The following is a 21,406-nucleotide window of genomic DNA, read 5'->3' as shown; positions in this document are numbered from 1 at the left end:
TGTGCTTTGAATAATTTCAATCTTTTTAAATTTATTGAGGCTTGTTTTATGTCCCAGCATATGATCTATTCTGGAGAAAGTTCCGTGAGCACTAGAAAAGTATGTGTATCCTGTTGATTTGGGATGTAATGTCCTGTAGATGTCTGTTAAATCTAATTCATTTATCAGATTGTTTAGGTTTTCAATTTCCTTATTGGTCTTCTGTCTGGTTGATCTATCTATAGGAGAGAGTGATGTGTTGAAGTCTCCCACAATTATTGTGGAAACATCAATTGCTTCCTTTAGTTTTGCCAATGTTTCTCTCATGTATTTTGTGGCACCTTGATTGGGTGCATAGACATTTACGATTGTTATTTCTTCTTGCTGAATTGCCCCTTTTATTAGTATGTAGTGGCCTTCTTTGTCTCTCAAAACATCCCTGCATTTGAAGTCTATTTTATCTGAGATTAATATTGCTACACCTGCTTTCTTTTGGCTGTAGCTTGCATGAAATATTTTTTTCCATCCTTTCACTTTCAGTTTCTTTGTGTCCCTGTGTCTAAGATGAGTCTCTTGTATGCAACATATTGATGGTTCATTTTTTTTGATCCATTCTGCGAATCTATATCTTTTAATTGGGGAGTTTAATCCATTTACATTCAACGTTAAAACCGTGAAGGCATTTCTTGAATCGGCCATCTTATCCTTTGGATTATGTTTGCCATATTTTTCCCTCTCTCTATTAATATCCTTTATTGTACCCATACCGAATCTCTTTAGTACTGAACCTTTCTCCAAGTCTCTCTGTCCTGTCTTTGTTTCTCTGTCTGTAGGGCTCCCTTTAGTATCTCCAGTAGGGCAGGTCTCTTGTTAGCAAATTCTCTCAGCATTTCTTTGTCTGTGAAAAATTTAAGCTCTCCCTCAAATTTGAAGGAGAGCTTTGCTGGATAAAGTATTCTTGGCTGGAAATTCCTCTCACTCAGAATTTTAAATATATCGTGCCACTGCCTTCTCGCCTCCATGGTGGCTGCTGAGTAGTCACTACTTAGTCTTATGCTGTTTCCTTTGTATGTGGTGAATTGCTTTTCTCTTGCTGCTTTCAGAACTTGCTCCTTCTCTTCTATGTTTGACAGTGTGATCAGTATATGTCTCGGAGTGGGTTTTTTTGGATTTATTCTATTTGGAGTTCGCTGAGCATTTATGATTTGTGTATTTATGTTGTTTAGAAGATTTGGGAAGTTTTCCCCAACAATTTCTTTGAATACTCTTCCTAGACCTTTACCCTTTTCTTCCCCTTCTGGGACACCAATGAGTCTTATATTCGGACGTTTCATATTATCTATCATATCCCTGAGGTCCATTTCGAGTTTTTCAATTTTTTTCCCCATTCTTTCTTTTATGTTTTCATTTTCCATTCTGTCATCTTCCAGGTCACTGATTCGTTGTTCAACTTCCTCTAGTCTTGTACTATGAGTGTCCAGAATCTTTTTAATTTGGTCAACAGTTTCTTTAATTTCCATAAGATCATCCATTTTTTTATTTAGTCTTGCAATGTCTTCTTTATGCTCTTCTAGGGTCTTCTTGATTTCCTTCATATCCCGTACTAGGGTCTCATTGTTCATCTTTAGTTCTTTGAGTAGCTGCTCTAGGTGTGTCTCTTCTGGTCTTTTGATTTGGGTGCTTGGGCTTGGGTTATCCATATCGTCTGGTTTTTTCATATGCTTTATAATTTTCTGTTGTTTTTGGCCTCGTGGCATTTGCTGACCTTGATAGGGTTCTTTTAGGGTTTGTAGACCAGTTGAAGTCCTTATCTCTAATTTATCAGATCTACAGCTTCGTGGAGTACACTTTCTCTAACTAACCAGCAGGTGGCGTCCACGAGCCACCTGTTCTCCACAAGCCAGATCTCCCCTGCTTAGCCTTTTTGGTGAGTGGGGGAGTGAGTCTTGTGGGGCCCAATTGGTGTCCCAAGCTTGCGTGTGTAGTTGGTGTTGCCTGCCCTGTATGTGGGGCGTGTTTCTGGGCAGTTGGGGAGGGGGGGTGGCCCTAACAATCAAATCTCCCTGATGATCCTAGAGTTTTAAAGCTACTGCAATAGTCTAATCCTTCAGTTCAGTCCTGCCACAGTTTGTCTCTGCCACTGACCCACAAGTCTTTGGTATTGGCGTATGGCTCCTGAGACTTGCAAGTGGGCCCCTCTTCCAGGCTGTGCACCCCGGGTCCTCTGTTGAGGGATGACTGTGCTATGTCGCAGGTGAGTGCCGTCCCCCCAGGGCAGTTCTGGGCTGCTGGGCTGTGTTGGGAGGCTCCCAGTCTGCTCAAATGATGGCTGAATGGGGCTCTGTTAATTCACACTGCTCCCCCTTCCCAGCTCTGGGACATTCAGCTGAGGTTGCAGGGAAGGCTAATGTCCACGCCCAGTTTTGTGGTGTGTGCCTGTTATTTGAAGCACTTCCGTCACACTGGGTTGTCTGGGGCAGCTCTGGGCTATGGGGCTGGCGATGGGCAGGAGTGTTTCCTGTCCACCAGGATGGTGGCTGTGAGCGGACACCCCCCTTTTCTTGGGAAGTTGTGTTGTTTAGTGAATTTTCTCAGCCACTGGATTATTGCCTTTTGTCTCAGAGCTCTCTTAGTTCTGCTCTTGACATGACATGCCCAAATTTCAATTCTTTGAAGCTTTCTGTATTGAGCTTCTTAGAGTAATTGTTTTAGAAAAAGCAAAAAGGATTTAAAAAAAAAAAAAAAAAAAAATGGCCCTCCTCAGAGATCTAATGGGTTATTGAAATGCTAATAGACAAAGCAACCAGGGCCATTAAGGAAAAGTGCTCAGGGCAGAGAGATCAGCCTTGCTTCGGGATTTGCATATGCGCCTCAAGGCCTGATCTCCGCCCTTCCCCTTTCTGTGTTCACCAGAACTCCAAAAATCCTCTGCTTTTATTTTGGAGTTTTTCGTGTTGTTTTTTTTCTATGCCTGTCTCCTCTCTGCTGGGCTGGCTGCTCTCAGAGTCTCTGGTGTCTGGCCTCAGTCTATCTATGGTTGGAGTTTGAATCAGTAGAATGAGTTTCCAGTAAGAGCAGCCACTGCAATTCTCCCTTCTCCTTCCTGGAGCTGACAGCCCCTCCTCCCCCGGGACTGAGCCTGGCAGGGAGGGGCGCGGGTCCCCTGGCCGCAAAAACTTACAGATTTCGCTGATCTCAGCAGTTCCACGTTTTCATGAGTGTTGTATGAAGTATGCCCAAAGACAGATTGCTCTGTGGTGTCCAGTCCACGCAGTTCCTGGCTTTTTACCTACTTTCCTGGAGGAGTAACTAAAACATACAGCTCACCAGTCTGCCATCTTGCCCCGCCTCCTCTAAATAACATACTCTTAATCCATGGATCAAAGAAGAAATTTCAAGGGAAATCAGTAAAAATCTTTAGATGATTGAAAACAAAACACAGCTTATCAAAACTTTTGTGATGCAGCAAAGGCAGTGCTGACAGGGAAATGTATAGCCCTAAACATACTTTTTTTTTTAAGTGTACAATTCTCCACTGGTTTTTGTTTTTGTTTTTTTTTTTTAGTTAAATTCAGTTTTATTGAAATACATTCGCACACCATACAATCATCCATCATCCATGGTATACAATCCACTGTCCACAGTATGATAACATAGTTATGCATTCATCACCACAATCTATCTCTGAACATTTTCCTTACATCAGAAAGACCCAGAACAAGAATAAAAAATAAAAGTGAAAAAAGAACACCCAAATCATCCCCCTGTGCCATCCCATTTGTCCTTTAGTTTTTATCGCCATTTTTCTACTCATCCATACACTACATAAAGGGGGTGTGATCCACAAGGTCTTCACAATATCACTGTCACCCCTTGTAATCTACATTATTATATAATTATCTTCAGGAGTCCAGACTGCTGGGTTGGAGTTTGGTAGTTTCAGGTATTTACTTCTAGCTATTCCAGTACATTAAAACCTAAGAGGTGTTATCTATATAGTGCATAAGAATGTCCACCAGAGTGACCTCTCGACTCCATTTGAAATCTCTCAGCCACTGAAACTATTTCGTCTCATTTTGCATCCCCCTTTTGGTCAAGAAGATACTCTCAGTCCCACAATGCCGGGTCCACATTCATCCCCGGGAGTCATATTCTGCATTGCCAGGGAGATTTACAACCCTGGGAGTCGGGTCCCATGTAGGGGGGAGGGCAGCGAGTTCACCTGTTGAGGTGGCTCAGTTAGAGAGAGAGAGGGCCACATCTGAGCAACAAAGAGGTACACAGGGGGAGACTCTTAGGCACAACTACATGCAAGTTTAGACTCTCCTTTGCGGTAATGAGCTTCATCAGGGCAAGTCCCATGATTGAGGGCTCAGCACATCAAACTGCCAGTCCCAATGTTTGTGACAACATCAACACCAGTCCAGGTGAGGATGTCCAACACATCCACACCTTTCCCCAGATCCTCGGGGCTGGGGAGGGGGAGGCTGTAAATATATTTTTTATTATCTGCCCAAATTACTCTAGGATGTGTCACTATTTCACTCCAGCCTATACTAACCTACCGTATCTCACTTCCTATTCAAAGTTCCATGCAATTGTGGTGTTTGAACAAATCAACTGTAGAGTTGTACCGTTTAGAAAATTTAGATCCTGTACCAAATAGGTATCTCTTCCCTTGGTCTCACACAGAAGTTGAAGTTTTAAAACACAATCAGTTTCAACCTTTACCCTTTGGCTTGGCTTGCCCTGGTCTTAACCAGACCTGCTTCATTCATATCACTAATTGAAGTCTAGGCTTCAGCTTTTTTTTTTTTTTTTTTTTTTTTTTGACAGTGGCTGTATGCAATAATACTGACATTCATATCTGCCGAGCTCTAGCTCTGAGTTTCAGGTGTCTTGGAGATATGCATTGTTCCAGAGACCAATCAGGTTATACGCTAGGGGATCCGCATCTCAAAGTTTAGAGATAGGCATTACAATTCAGGGATAGAGTTAACTGCTGTAAGAGCTTACAATCTAGGGACTATTACAATTATTATGTCCATGTTAGGCTATGTTCTAAGATTCAGTTCTGAGTTTACACATTGTAGTTAGTCCATATTGGTGAGGCATCATCCCTCTCACCATGTTTTCTCCAACACTTTTACTCCTATATATACATTTTCCTACAATTTTATAGAGTTATATTCACATACCGTACATTTATCCACAGTGTACAATCAGTTGTTTATGGTATCATCATAAAGTTGTACATTTATCACCACAGTCAGCACTTGAACATATTGATTACTACAAGAAAAATTGTTTTTTTTTTAGCAATAAGAAAAAAATGATAAAAAGAAAAATAACATGGCATACAATACAATATACTAGTAAGGACAGCAAATAACACCACCAATATAAACAGGTTGAAATTAAATAATGCAAGCATCATCTCTGACCATAGTGAAATGAAGCTAGAAATCAATAATTGATGGAGAACTGGAAAATCCACAAATCTATGGACGTTAAATAACATACTCTTAATCCATGGGTCAAAGAAGAAATTTCAAGGGAAATCAGTAAAAATCTTTAGATGATGCTTATCAAAACTTTTGTGATGCAGCAAAGGCAGTGCTGACAGGGAAATGTATAGCCCTAAACGTAAATTTTTAAAAAGGAAGGAAGAGCTAAAATCAAAGACTTAACTGCACACCCACAGGAACTAGAAAAAGAGCAGCAAACCAGTCTCAGAGCAAACAGAATGAAAGATTGGAACAGAAATAAATGAAAAATTTTTTTTAATTCACACAAAAAAACAATGAGAATTGACAAACCCTTAGCTAGACTGACAGAAAAAAATGAAAACATGCAAATAAATATCAGAAATGGGAGGGGGAGAACATTACTACTGACCCACAGAATTAAAAAGGATAGTAAAAGGATACTACGAACACTATATGCCAACTAATTAGACAACTGAGTTGAAATGGACAAATTCTAGAAACACACGAACAACCTACACTGACTTGAGAACAAATAGAAAACCTCATCAATCTATCACAAGTAGAGAGTCAATCATCAAAAACCTCCCAACAAAGAAAAACCTAGGATTGTATGGCTTCAAAGGTGAATTCTACGAGTCATTCCAAGAAGAATTAATACCAATCCTGCTCAAACATTTCCAAAAAATTGAAGATTAGGGAACACTACCTAACTCATTCTTTGAGGCCAACGTCACGCTAATACCAACGCCAGATGAAGATACTACAAGAAAAGAAAATTACAGACTAATTTCTCCTATGAATTTAACTCTCAAGAAAAATCCTCAACAGAATGCTTGCAAATTGAATCCAACAGTGTATTTAAAGAATTATACATTATGAGCAAGTGGATTTTATCCCAGGTGTGCAAGGTGGTTCAACATAAGAAAATTAATTAATGTAATACACTACATTAACAAAATGAAGGGGGAAAAGTTACCCATGATCATCTCCAATGACACAGCAAAAGCATTTGACAAATGCATCATTCTCTCTTTATTAAAAAACACTTAGAAAAATAGGAATAGATGGAAACATCCTCAACATGATGAAAAGCGTATATGAAAAACCCACAGTTAACAATGTACTCAGTGGTGAAAGACTGAAAATTTTCCATCTTTGAGATCAGGAACAAAACCAGGGTGCCTACTGTTACCACTATTTATTATTATTATTATTCAACATTGTACTGGAAGTACTAGCCAGAGAAGTTAGGCAAAGCAAAAGATATAAAAGGCATCCAAATTGGAAAAGAAGAAAAACAAGTTTCACTATTTGCAGATGACATGATCCTATTTATAGAAAGTCCTAAAAAATCTATAGCAAGTCTGCTAGAGCTAATAAACAAGTTCAACAAATTGTTGGGATATAAGACCGTTTCAGCCCCCTCTTGCTGTGTTTTACTGCATGGTTCCCACTCCTGCAACTGCAGCCACTCCTGGGTTTTTCCTTTTTTTTTTTTTTAAAAGAGCCAGTCGGTCTCCAAATGCCAAGCCGTGGCTTTCCCTCACCACCGCGCGGCTGCGGGTCTTCCAACCAGCTTACTCGCTCGTTTCAGAATGCAGACTCCCGGTTTCACCAAGTATATGGCCCCTGTGGTACTAGGAGACGGCGTCCAGCTGGCGCATTGCAGTAACTGGTATTCTGGGTCACTTTCTGGTTTTTATCTACTGTTTTTCACGGAGGTGTTTTTTTTTTGCCTTCTCACCTAGCCGCCATCTTAGTTTCTCATCCCCAATAAGGTTTTAATATACAGTATATATAAAGGAATCCACAACAATTAAAAGACAGATAACCCAATTTAAAAATGGGCAAAAGACTTGAATAGACATTTTTCCAAAAAGGAAATACAAATGTCTAAAAAGCACATGAAAAGATGAACATGACTAGCACTTTAGGAAATGCAAATCAGAACCACAATTTGATATCATTTTACACCTATTTAGAATGACTACTGTTAAACAGAAAATTACAAGTGTTGGAGAGGATGTCAAGAAATAGGAACACTTACTCATTGCTGATGGGAACTGCTAAAAGACAGAAGCAACCTGAGTGTCCATCAATCAATGAATAGATAAATGAAATGTGATATATACATACAATGGAATATTATTTAGTTGTAAAAAGAAATGAAGTACTGATACATGCCACAACATGGATAAACCTTGCGGGCATTCTGCTGGGTGAAATAAGCCAGACACAAAATGACAAATATTTTATAATCTTACTGATACATACTAATTATAAGCCAACTCATAGAGTTAGAATCTAGAATATAGGTTACCAGGGGATAGATTGGGGTTAGAGAATGGGGAGTTGATGCTTAATTTGCACAGGATTTTTATTTAGGTTGATTGTAAAGGTTTGGAAATGGATGGTGGTGGTGGTAGCACATTATTGTGAGTATAATTAACCATGCTGAATTATATAGGTGAATGTGGTTAAAAGGGGAAATTTTAGGTTGCATATATTACTAGAATAAAAATTAAAAGATAAAGCATAGACTTGTATAACACAGTGAACCCTATTGTAGAAAATTGATTATAGTTTATATAGTACAGGTATAAGAATGTTTTTTTCACGGATTATAACGTGCGACTCTAACACAAAGTATTAATAATAGGGTACTATATGGAAAAATTACACCTAATGTAAGCTATGGATAGTTAATAGTAGTAGTTTAATAATTTTTCATCAATTGTAACAGATGTTCCACACCAGTGCAAGGTGGTTGTGGTGGGGTGGTATATGGGAATCCTGTATTTTTTACATAAGTGGTATGTAAACCTACAACTTCTCTAATGAAAAAATGTTAAAAAAAAAATGCTCACTGTTATTAGCCATTAGGGAAGTGCTAATCAAAACCACATTGAGATATCAGTTCATACCCACTAGATCTGCTACTATTAAAAAACAAAGTAAGTGTTGGAGAGGATGAAGAGAAATAGAAATACTTGTTCTTTGTTGGTAGGAATGTAAAATGGTACTGTGTTGTGTTGTGGAATACAGTTTCGATGTTCCTCAGAGAGAGAATTACACAATTACCATATGACCTGACAATCTCACTTCTAGGTGTATTCTCAAAAGAATTGAAAGCTGGGACTTGAACAGGTATTTGTACACCGGTATTTACAGTTCTCCAAAGATAAGCAACCCAAGTGTCCTTCAGTGAGTGCATGGATAAGCTAAATGTGGTATATTCATACAATATAATATTATTCAGCCATAAAAGGGAATAAAGTTCTGATACATGTTGCAATGTGGATGAACCTTGAAGAATCTTATTGAGTGAAATAAGCCAGACACAAAAAGTACAAATAATTGTATGAGCTCACTGATAAAAATGATTAGAATAAGCAAATTCATAGAATTAGAACCTAGAATACAGGTTACCAAGGCCCTGGGTGGGCATAGGGAATAGAGAGTTAATGCTAACTTGGTGGTACAGATGTTCTGTTTGGGGTGATAGAAAAGTTCTTGTAATGGATGATGTTGATGGTAGCACAACATTGTGAATGGAAATAACACTACTGAATTGTATATTTGAAAGAGGTTAAAAGGGGAAATTTTAGGTTGTAAATATGTTAAATAATTTTTTTAAAAATCCACAAACTTTATAACACTAACAATGAACCCTAAGGTGAACTATGGACATAGTTAATAGTACAGTTGTACTGTTTTAACAAATGTGCCACACCAGTGCAAAGTGGTAATAATAGGAGAAACTGTGGGGGTGGGAAGTCTATGGGAGCTCTGTTTTCTGCATTATTCTTCTGTATACCTACAACTTCTCTAATTAAAAATAATTTGTAAATATCACTCACCCTACCCCCACACAAAAAGCTTGGGTGGGGGAGAAAAGTAAACAAATTCAATATATGGTTTGCTAAGGAGTTTTGATAGGTATGGGTGAGGTCAGAGCCTCATTAGTAAGTTTTTACTGATTTAGGTAGTACAAGTGTGGGCTAGAAGAACCATTCAGCTAAGCTTTGATTGCCCTTGTTATATTTTTTGGAATAAAGACTTTTTCACTTCTCTGTAGGTTCCTATCTATATTTAAGTAAAATTCTTTCTCATCTCAGCTACCCCCATTTGTCATTTACTATACTAGCTACATCCAATTTTTTTTAAAGTCAGTTCTTATGAAATTTTTATCAGTTGTCCAATTTGAAAAGGAGCATTTTTAACCTGATGCAAGTTAAAAAGAAATAAAGAAAAAGACAAGGAAATGATTTAGATAAATGTAAAATTGTTTTTTTGTAGAACAGTTACTTATTCTACAGCTAGATGATAATAGATTTTAAACCTTTAGATCATCATTATAATGAGTATTCATATGTAAGCTGTCTACATATGAAGCCCATGTCCCAAATTTGGTACAAATGCTGTCAATTGCAAATAAGTTGGAGTTTAGTTTTCTTTACAGTTGTGTGAAAATACTTGAATTTAATATTGTTATTGCCTAAAATTCAGACTTGTTTTATTGCTTGGCCTTTGCGTATTTGAAGTTTCTCCTCATATACATAATTTTGAATATAACTTTACAACTTAATGTGTTGTATAGTTTTCCTTGGAAAAAGATGCCAGAAAGAGTTGTTCAAAGTAATGTTGCTTATCCTTGTAGTATTTACTTTATTAATTTCCAGCAGTTGTCATCTCAGATATGTTCATGTAAATATCAATTTAATGCATAAAAAATCCTTAAAATGGTATTTAATTATTTTTGAACAAAGCTCAGAATTTTTTTTTTTAAGCTGGTATTTGAGGTACTTAAGATAAACATTTGCAAACAGTTCTAAGAGACCTGGCCATTATATAAGTGGTTCGATTTAGTTTTGTATAAGCCCTGTAAGACTAAAGTGATTTTTCTCCTATGACTTTAGTGACATACTTCTAGAATGATGCAAAGCTATAGATGTAATCACCTGACTTAAGTAAGCTGTTTTGGTTATCTTGCTTGACACACCCATCTATAAATTAGTTTGAATACCACTGCTACTCTACTACTAACTACTACTACTTCTACTACTACTAGAAGATTATCAGGTACTGTGTTAAGTATTTGATATATTATCTCTTATAATTCCATCTTATGAGGTTATCAATATTAACCATATTTTTCTGTTTAGAAAATGAGGTTTAGCGAGGCTGAGCATCTTTGTCATGGTCAAATACCTGGTGAAGGGAGACATGAAGGTGTCAACTGTACTGTAGGGCATACTTCTGCTTCATAGTGCTTGCCAGTGCATCACTGTTAATCTGGGACTTCACTGCTTTACAACCAGAGTCAGTTCTGTGTCCAACATTGTTTTATATTTCCAACAGTGACCTGATGGAGTATATATAACAGCTTATAGATAATGATCTTACTGCTCAGAGAGAGGTAGAAAGACAGTATGGCCAACATCTTAGTGGACAGAATCAATGCATAAAAATACTTTGCAACATGGTAGAATAAATGCACTTCTCAGGAAGGAAAGGTTTTGGCTGGTGACCTTGAGGGAAAGACTAAGCTTCCCAAATATAAGATGGAGGATGGGTTTCCACATAAAACAGATCATAATGTATTACATGACAAACCAGAGTGGGAAGATTGTACTAGGGATTGTACTAGCTCCATGCAGGTCTGAAGATAGGATTTAAATTTTTAAATTAATAGTAGTATGGGATGATTTTAAGCATAGCTTCATCTAAATGAGAGTTAAAATGAACTAAAATGTTCTCTGAGGGCCACTCCTAAATCTGAGGTTAGAGGATCAAACCTTTTAATAGGTTTCTTCATGAAATAATATTCTTTATGAAGAGTCACTGCTTATAAACCAATTGTATGACATACCCGCTCCACTCCACTCCCACCACCAGTTCTTTTTCTAAGATAATTTGGAAACAAATGAGTTTCTTGTCAACATCTAGGCAAACTCTTCCACATAGATTTTGGATATATTTTGGGTCGGGATCCGAAGCCTCTTCCTCCTCCAATGAAGCTGAATAAAGAAATGGTAGAAGGCATGGGGGGCACACAGAGCGAGCAGTACCAAGAATTCCGTAAACAGTGTTACACAGCTTTTCTCCACCTTCGAAGGTAAGTTGATTTGTTTGATATAGAGAGTTTTGGTAAATTTGGTTCATAGAGAAAGAGGAATTGTTCAAATATGTGCATTCTTTGGCATCACTCTTTTCAATGACATAGGCAGCAATATTTCTTTACATACATTTTAAAATTGTTTTGATAAAGAGTCTGATTTCAAAGGAAAGAGACAGAACTCTTTGCTTTCCCAATAATTCTCTGATTGCTAAATACCACCCAAAGGGAAGGAGGCATTACACAACATTGGGCAAAGACAGAGGCTTCAAATTCAGTGTGTTGACAACATTTAGTAAAGTGGGCTGTGTGTATTTGGACAGTACTGGCGTAGAGCAAAGATTAAGAAACTTCATGCTATCCCAGTCTCCCTAAAACCAGTTTTGGGGTATTATATTCAGTACACTAAGTTCTTTTCCTTCTCCCTGGTTGATATCCCTCTTCTTCCTCAGAGAATGAGCCCTTTAACTTGAAGTGGTATTGACTTAATTGTTTTTATTTTTTAGCACTTCGTCAGCCTCAATTTTGGTTGCACTTCAGGAGGAAGAAGTGGGAGCATTCAGAAATTTTGTATAGGACTGAACAGCAGTATATCATCAGGAAAAAAAAATTGAAAGTTGTGTTGGTTAAATTTCATGACACAATTCTGATGAATACTCAAAAATGACAGGATCATTTGACTATTTTCAACCTAACTATACAAAATGAATGTTGTTAATCTGGTTGAAAATTCCAGCCCAGGTGACATGTGCATGTTATTCCAGGTAAAATATAGCTAGTGGACAGGGAGTTGCTTGTGTACATGGGCTTTGTTTCATTTGTCTTTGTAACCTCAATACCTCCTGTAGTGTTTGGAACTTAGACACTGAATGAGAACTCTCAATATTTATATGAAAACTCCCCGAGTTCCTGACTCAGTAGGTCTGGGGTAAGGCTAAGTTCTCAAGTGACAGTGATGCTGCTGGTTCCAAGGAAACCATTGTCCTATATTTGCCAGGTTTCATCTTTGCAATGACTGAATAGACTTCCATTAATAACTCAATTTCTACCATGTTTCACAAAGTCTAAAACATGCATTTTATAGAGGGCCACATTATTTATTCTTTGGGTAGCAGAATAGCTCAGTTTTACTTTCTAGAAATGCTAAAAGAATAATGAAAAGAACAGTGTTTTATTTGCCTGGTGATGCAGAAGCACTTTCAGAGAAATGAGAATTCTACTTTAATTTCTGGGGTTTTAAATTTAAAATACTCAAAGCCTATAGAAAATGAGATAGAACAGTGGAGCTCTCAAATGAGGAGGCAGAAAAGATAATATGAAAAGATAGCTAGAGAAATGTTCAAGGTGTTCTGTCTTAATGAAAACAGAAGGAAAACAATATGCTTTATAAACTGTCATTGATAATGGATTAGTTGCAATTCAGTAGACTGAGAAAATAGGTTATTAATGGAGAGGCAAAGTTAGCTTTCTTTACTACAGAGAAAAAAAAATTTATGCTAAGTCTTTATGGAAATTCTGTTTAAATTTTTAAATATTTTAGCTGGACCCTAATAGTTTGATCAAAATTTGTTTTTTAATAGTGTGTATTAAATTATGGTTAGTAAAAAATTGCCTGTAGGATGTAAGAAGTAATGAAAAACTTGTTTGGAACAAAGGTTTTTTTTGTTTGTTTTTTTGTTTTTTTTTTTCCTTTTTTATTATTGTGGTTTGACCAAATAACTTCTTTTCATGGTTTTTGTCGATTACTAATCGATGTCTTCAACAAGAAACCCATGAATAACACCCTTATTGATACTTTAAACCCTGTCACCCTACCACCATATATAATCTACCTCATTTTTCTCCTTTTCCACAGGAGAAAAACTACCATCACTCTTTTTTGTCCCCTAACACAAAACTTTTCCTAAGCATTTTCGAGTCCTATAATATCATTTGTCCAAACTTGGTCAGAACTCTGTCGTGCCTACAATGCAACAGTTGTATATTATTGAAGAAAATCTCTAAAATGTGGTGATGTCTCCCTTTAAATCAGTGGCTCTTGACCAGAAGCAATTTAGCACTCTCACCTCCCCCCAGGGCACACTTGGCAATGTTGGAGATTTTTTTTGGTTGACAGAACTGAATGAGTGCTACTGGCATCTAGTGGGTAGAGGTTGGGGATTCTCCAAAACATTGTATTGTTGCCCTGTTTCTCTATTCTGTCACAGCTAAACAACTTTAAAAAGTTCTCCTTTTACTGATCCACATACTTGCCTCCTTTTCTCCCTTCATATTCTCCAGTAATATTTGCATTCCTACTATACTATTGTAACTAATTTTATCAAAATAAAGTTACCTATGCCAAATCCAATGACCTCTTTTGCTTCATAGCAGCATCTGAACAGCATCTGACCATCTGAAAATCTTTCTTAGATTTGGTGTAGCTGACTTCCCTGTTTCCTTTTGCCTTACTGATTACTTGTGTCTCCTTTGATGATTCCTCCCCTCTCCTAACTTGTAAATATTGAATTGTCTAGAAATTCCATTGTCATTACAAAGGGTTTAGTTCTGGATCTTTATTTTTTCTAAGCTCTGTTCTTAAGTGTTTTCACCCAGTCCTATGACTTTAAATAGGATCCACATATGCTGAAGGCTTTCAAACTAATAACACCAGCCCTGATCTCTCCTGAGATACATCTAACTTACTTGACATCTGTACTAAGAGTCTAATAGGAATCTAAAACTCACTATGTCCAAAACAGAATTATTTTAAAACTCTTTATCCAAAACAGATACCCTGCTCCTCCTTCCTTTACTGTTTCCTATTTTGCGAATAGCACTAGTACCCTATTACTTAGACTAAATCCTTGGTGACAATTCCTCTACCCTTCCTGTCCCCACCCCCCACCCCCATTGAAACCATCAGCAAGTATTGCCTATTCCACCTCCTAAAAACACCGATTGGTTTGTTTCTTCTCTACCTGGATTTTTGAAATGGTTTCCCTGCCTCCATTCTTTCCGCCACAAGATGACAAGTGTGTACTTTTAAAACTACATATTAGAGAGTGTCACTCCTCTCTTTAAATTCAGTTGCTTCCCAGTGCATTTAAATAAAATCCTACGTCAAGATGGCTCCCTCTCATCCTACCCAAAATCACTCGTACATTTCCCTCTTTTTTTTTCATTCCTTTTTAATCTCCTTGTCAGTCAACCAGGCATGAAATTACCTTGTTTATCAGTTTATTACCTGAGTTTCCACTCCTAAGGAAGTATGCTTCATGAATGTAGGGACCTTATTTGTCAAATTCACCACTGTATCTCTAGTGCCTAGAACAGTATATATAGTGGTACTCAATAAGTATTTGTTGATTGGAAAAGTAAAATTCTTATATGAGTAGAAATGGAATGATATCTGTGATACAGTTTTATCAGTTTCCAGAAGGAAGTCAGTAACTTATTTAAAGCTGTTTAGCTATTATCATACTTTATTTATGATTATAAATGGCTTGTAAATGGCTACATCAAGGTAGAAGTTTTTATTATGGTCCCTCCTGATTTCCATGGGCAATATAAACTTTGAAAATGGTGATAAAATGGGTAATTGGAAGCTCATATGGATAGTCATTTTTAGCCACAAGATCCATTATCATTACAGTTTAAATATTATTATGATTTCACTTTAGCAGTTTTCATCCAAATAATTTATTTGTGTTGCATGAGTTTCCTTCTGAATGCCTTGACTATGTAAGTTGATTCTTAAAAGTCACTGCTAATCCAGTGTAGAGAATTTCCAGCATGCAGGCATTGTTCTATGTATGTATTCCCCTCTATGCCCAAGAAATAAAGTTTAAATCAAATCTATGTCTAAAATTCAAACTACTATCTTTTACACCACCTCTTTTTTTCCAGGTGTGGATTTAATCTCTACATATATGAGTAGTTTGTACCATGTATGAAAAAAGTTAAGAGTATAGTTGACAGATATATGTAGGTGCTATTACAATGTACAATTGTACGATTACAATTACAATGTGCAATTACAACATACAGATATATGTAGGTGCTATTACAATGATAGAGGATCCTGTTCTTAACAACTATCATCCTCCCCACAACATGTCCTCAAGAAAATTATTCCTAGAATAGAGACCCAACATTCTCTATCATTCTGAGGCTTTCCATTGTTTCATACCACAATTAAAACTCCACTGAGCTAGGCAAAACTAGAGATCTCTTAATTTGTAAGCTAGAGGGAAGAAGACAACCTAGGCAGAAATGTGTTTCTCCCCAAGACACAACATAGCTGCTTACACTATCCACTATGTGCAATCCTTTCGATCAGAAGCCCTCTTAGTTCAAATGTTTTGGAGGCAGGGAAGTCTAAGAGAGAGAGGGAAAGACCTTACTTTCTCCTGATAGGAAACAGCATTGTCCCTCATATCATAGGTGAAAGAAAAGAAAAGTACACCAGTCATGTGAACTCTGTTAAAATTTTACGCCCAAGACTGGGTCCAAATACAGTCCTGGAATTTGACCATATCATTCTAACCCCTCCTTTTGAGGGGAGCAAAAAGAGGAACAGGGGCCTTTTTTCCTATGCTTTTTAAGTAAGTTTTAAAGTTTTTAAATAGTTTTTAAGTTACCAGGTTTTGCTTTTTTATAGTATAGATAGATGGCTGGGATAAAGATTCTTCATCACCTAAATCCTGACCTTCGTTCCACGGAAAATAAAATGTAAAGTACTTAGGTTGCCCTTTTTACCAAGAACACCTAAAAACCACCTTCATAGCCTAAAATCAAGGCTTCCTTTATTCACATCTATCCCCCAAATCAAACCTGATCTACTTTTACCACTACTTGGGCCACCCAGAGTGTAACTGCCCAAGAGGGAGAGTATTCTGGAGCAGGAGGTGGAGGGTGCCCAGTAATCTTTCCCCACAAGGCTCTATCTCTGGAAACAAAAATCTGGAACAGTCATAAGAAGTGATTAGTAGTTTAGCATTATTTCCTTTTTATTTATTTATTTATCCATGTCACACTAGGTAGTCTTAAGTAACAGATTCTTGTAATCATCTAACAAAGACTGATCTTCATTGTTTACTAAAGTGCTAATTAGCTATAAAGTTGATTCTTCTTACACCTCTTCTAGAAGAAATACTTTTACTAAAGAATGTCATTCTGTAGTTGCTCCAAAGGTTTCTTCCATAGACTTTTTTTTAAGCCTTGCTTTTTATTGAGATAGCTGATTAATAGTCTCACATTCTATTTTCCATCGGAGTAATAATATTCATAAAGACCCAAGGAGTGTTCTTGATGTGAGAAAGAAATGCAAAATTCTAACTCAGTGTTATTATTTTTTTTTCTTTCCTTCTTTACTGTAGGTATTCTAATCTGATTTTGAACTTGTTTTCCTTGATGGTAGATGCAAACATTCCAGATATTGCTCTTGAACCAGATAAAACCGTGAAAAAGGTAATTTTTATATATTCTCAAATAGTACAATTCACATTTCATATCTAAATGAGGTTCAGTTTTCAGTAACTCATTTCCCCTTGTAGTCAAGTTGCTAGACTCCTAAGTAACATAAATTAAGAAAGAGACCTTTTCTTGGGCAGAATTTTAGATGTTATTTACATATATGGCAATAGGTCACATCATAGAACTCAAAGATACTATTCATAACCAAACTTGACTGAGAGCTTTTATAATTTTTTTTTTCATTTTCTAAAATACAACCACTTCCCAAGTCCTCTGCTGTTAGTTCTGTCTCCCTTGTTGATATCCAGAAGCATATGATACTTCTGGAAAGATAGCTTACAACCCTTAATTTTTTTCCTGAAAAGTTGATCTCATCCTTTAATATTACATGTGGGATACCTGACTCCTGGCATTTCCAAGCTAAGCATGCTAAGCCTCAAAAAAAACAACAGACTGTAGATTTTATACACCATGCATATCCTCCACATTCTTGTCTTTCACACACACACCCTCAGTTACAGAGGTTTCTTACTGTGTCATAAGAACGAAGGAAAGCCATGTAGATGAATAGTTATTCAGAGCTATTTTACCCTTGATTTCTTGTAGAGATTTGAGGAAGGGCAGCAGATTTTGAAAGTTTCTGTCTGAATTAATACCTGTTTCTCTTATTCATTTGGTGGAGATTGTATGTAAAGTACTTTATTCACCCAAAGATAACAATTTGATCTTAAGTATCAGTGTGACGATCAGTATTGTAGTTCAGTAAAAGATAGTTCAGCTTGTTAACTTCATAGAAGGATAAAATTAATTAAAGGACATTAGCAGTCTCAAGTGAAGTTGCTCTGGTGGTTGAAAATTATAATAAGCACCAAAAAGCCCCAAGTTCTGACATGACCAACTCTTAAACATTTGTAGATATCTTTTTCCTTATTTTATACATTTTGAAAAAACGGTGTAAGGGACTTTAAATATTTATACTGCTTAAGCATTTAAGAAAATTATATTCTTTTTAGCATTTCATTTATTCTGTTATCCAGCCAGCACTGTTTATCACACTAGCTTATAGTGTCTTATTTTTTGTCATTTTACTATTTTTGTCATTTTACTATTTTTTTCATTCACTGAAGCTCATACATCTAGAAATATAATTGGTTGATAAAAATTTCCTTAGCTATAACCAATTGTCTGTACCAGATTTGAAAAGTTTTTTTGTTTTGTTTTGTTTATTTTTGCATCTGCTATATTCAGGTCAGTTTTGCTGCTCATTTTAAACCTATTTATCTCTGTGACAAGTTCAGTCTTCCTTGTCTTCACTCATGTTCCAAAGTCATTTATGAAAGTTCTAACTTTATTTTTCAAACTCGTAGTCAATTTCTTCTGCCAGTTAAACTATGTTGTTTTTATTCATTCGATCTGTTTCTATTGTAGAAAAGCACTGTCTTTTATAAACATGAAAATTCATTTTGTGAAAAACAAAAATGTGTTTATTAGTCACGTCCCTTTTAGGCTAATTCTCTGTAGCTATTTGTTCTACTTTTAAGGTTTCTGTGCTGTCTTTTTTTGTTCAAAAATGCAAAGTAAACAAGTACAACAAAATTAAAATCCTAATAATATTGGAATGTTATTGTGGAATAGGCTAAAACTGTGGTGAAATAAACATTGTTAATATTACTTCAGAGTCTTACTACTTTGGCTATTTTTGTTTTTGCTTTATAAATGGTTGCCAGCAGAGAAACAGAGCAATGTACTTGAGTAAAAGTCTTCAAAGAAATACAGGTTATTCAAATTATTTGAGTGGTCATAAAGTACAACAATATTTCCTGTTTACCATATCTTTTATATATTAATTTTGTTTTATTTTTTGGGAAACTGGTTACTTAACGTATGTAACACCTGACATTTTTGTTAACCCTACTGGTGTCTTAGAAAACACCGTTGTCCACAAATTTGAGATGGGGTTGAAATTTTAAGCATATAATCATCAATTGCAAATGTTAATTGAGTGCCTGGTAGATTAGTGTGCCACTGTCTAGTGCTAAAAGAAACTTGCTCAAAATTAGTTTTAATCCTTTAAAGCTAATCATTTAAAGCAAGGTTATATAGTCTAATAGAAATAATACATATTGGCAAAAAAAGCCAAGTATTATTGTGCTAGTATAATTAAAACATAGTGGATAGGCTAATTTCCAACAATATGCAAACATATTTTTTTCCTTAATTTTTACATGAAATATTTAAATCATATAAAATACTGAGGCTCATATATAACAACACACACTCATATAACCACCACACATATTTAGAAATGTTAACATTTTGCCCTATTTGCTTTCAGTCCTCTTTTATTAGTGAATTAAATGCTGATTAATGTTGAATTACTGCCATGCACACCTCTGTCCTAATGGTAATCATTTCCTTGAAGTTTGCATATATCCTTCTCATGCATATTTCTTTACATCATTCACTTTACTCTACATATTTACTGAAATGTTTACTATGTGTTAAGCACTGTCCTAGTGTCTGGCTTATACTAATAACAAAAGAACAAACACCTAAACAACCAGTGGGTCAAAGAAGAAATTGCAAGAGAAACAGGTAAATATCTAGAGATGAATGAAAACGAGAACACAAAATATCAAAACCTGTGGGATGCATGAATGGCCACACTATGCCATGCCCTTACCAAAAGTAATCCCCAAATACCTAGGTCCCCACCTGAGATTCTATAAAAGATTCAGTCACTAAGTTTTATGTCTCAGAAACTTAAATCCACCAGAGTGCTCCTAGGCCAGACAAGTCTTAAAACCCAGAGGCAACAGCCTCTTAAAGAAAATCATTCAGAATCAGCCCACTTTTCCATACTGTTGACACCCCCATTCAATAGGAAAAAGTTAGAGTGGTCACTACCTAGACACTGCTGAAGATGTAAAAAGAGATTAAATGAGAGGAAGGGGTAGCAACAAACAGGAAAAAATTTGACAAAGGTCTATGAACACTGAAACTATACAATTATATGCTGGGGTGTTGGATTAGCTGGAAGGAAGTAAATGACATGGTGGAACTGTAACATAACATTCTTTGAAATTTGCTCTGTAGCTACTCATTCAGTTGTGATTTGAAAGTCTTCACCTTTCTGTGTATACCCCATATTCACAGTAAGGAACGAACTGAAACTGTAGAGCTGTAACCCATACCAGTTTTTGAAATTACCTATATAACTGCTTGTTGAGCATTTATATAGGTAAATTTATTATATAGGAAATTTACAATTTCACCTTTCTGTATGTATGTTATGTTTTACAATAATGGAAATTGCTGAAGTTGTGGAGCTGTGATCTATGACATTCTTTGAAATTTGCTCTCTACTTGTTAAATAATACCTTGGAAGTTATCACTGTTATTTATATATGTTAAAGTTCACAATAAAAAATGCATTAAAAAATATCATCACAATGAGCCTTGATAGGGCATCATAGGATTGAGACAGCCTTCTGGACCAAAAGGGGGAAGAGAAATGAAACAAAATAAAGTATCAGTGGTTGAGAGATTAAAAAACAACAACAACAACAACAACTGTGGGATGCAGCAAAGGCAATGCTGAGTGGGAAATATATAGCTCTAAGTGCATATATCAAAAAGCAAGACAGTGCTAAAACCAAAGGCCTAAGTGAACAACTGAAAAGAGACTAGAGAGTGACCAGCAAACTAATCCTAAAGCAAAAGAAATAACAAGATTAAAGCAGAAATAAATGAGCTGGAGAACAGAAAAAGCAATAGAATAAATAAAACCAAAAACTGGTTCTTTGAGAAGATGAACAAGATTGACAGACCCTTAGCTAGACTTACAAAATAAAAATAAGAGAAGACCCAGATAAACATAATCAGAGATGTGAAGGGGATAATTATGACAGATTCCAAAGAAATTGGAAAAAAAAAAAAAAGAGGATGCTATGAAAAACTGTATGCCAATAAGCTAGACAATTTAGAGGAATTGGACTATTTCCTGGAAACACTTGAACAACCTGGACTAACCCAGGAAGAAATAGAAGATCTCAACAAACCAATCACAAGCAAGGAGATCCAATCAGTCATCAAGAAATATAAGTACAAATAAAAGCCCAGGGACAGATGGCTTCACAGGAGAATTTTACCAAACTTTCCGAAAAGAATTGACACTGTTCTGCTCAAACTCTTTCAAAAAATTTAAGGAACACTACCTAACTCATTTTATGAAGCCAGTATCACTCTGATACCAAAATCAGATCAAGATACTACAAAAAATGAAAACTATAGGCCAATCTCCCTAATGAATATAGATGAAAAAATCCTAAAAAAAATACTTGCAGATGAAATCCAAAAGCAC

The 21,406-nt window shown here is 36.2% G+C and overlaps 1 protein-coding gene across 2 annotated transcripts in view; it reads left to right on the top strand.

Moving 5' to 3' along the window:
* The window catches only part of PIK3C3 (phosphatidylinositol 3-kinase catalytic subunit type 3), a 200,428-nt gene that overhangs the window by 164,132 nt on the left and 14,890 nt on the right, over positions 1 to 21,406 (top strand). The window contains exons 22-23 of one of the 2 annotated variants that reach the window (XM_037805813.1): positions 11,436 to 11,586; positions 16,947 to 17,037. In XM_037805813.1, coding sequence (XP_037661741.1) covers positions 11,436 to 11,586; positions 16,947 to 17,037 — 242 coding nt within the window. Of the gene's footprint in view, positions 1 to 11,417; positions 11,587 to 16,946; positions 17,038 to 21,406 lie in introns of both variants that reach the window. The other variant, XM_037805812.1, reaches the window with a different exon arrangement.

This window comes from Choloepus didactylus, chromosome 16 (assembly GCF_015220235.1).
Source record: "Choloepus didactylus isolate mChoDid1 chromosome 16, mChoDid1.pri, whole genome shotgun sequence".
Lineage (NCBI taxonomy): Eukaryota > Metazoa > Chordata > Mammalia > Pilosa > Megalonychidae > Choloepus > Choloepus didactylus.
The sequence above is the reverse complement of the archived record's forward strand: the minus strand, read 5'-3'. Positions and strand labels throughout refer to the sequence as shown.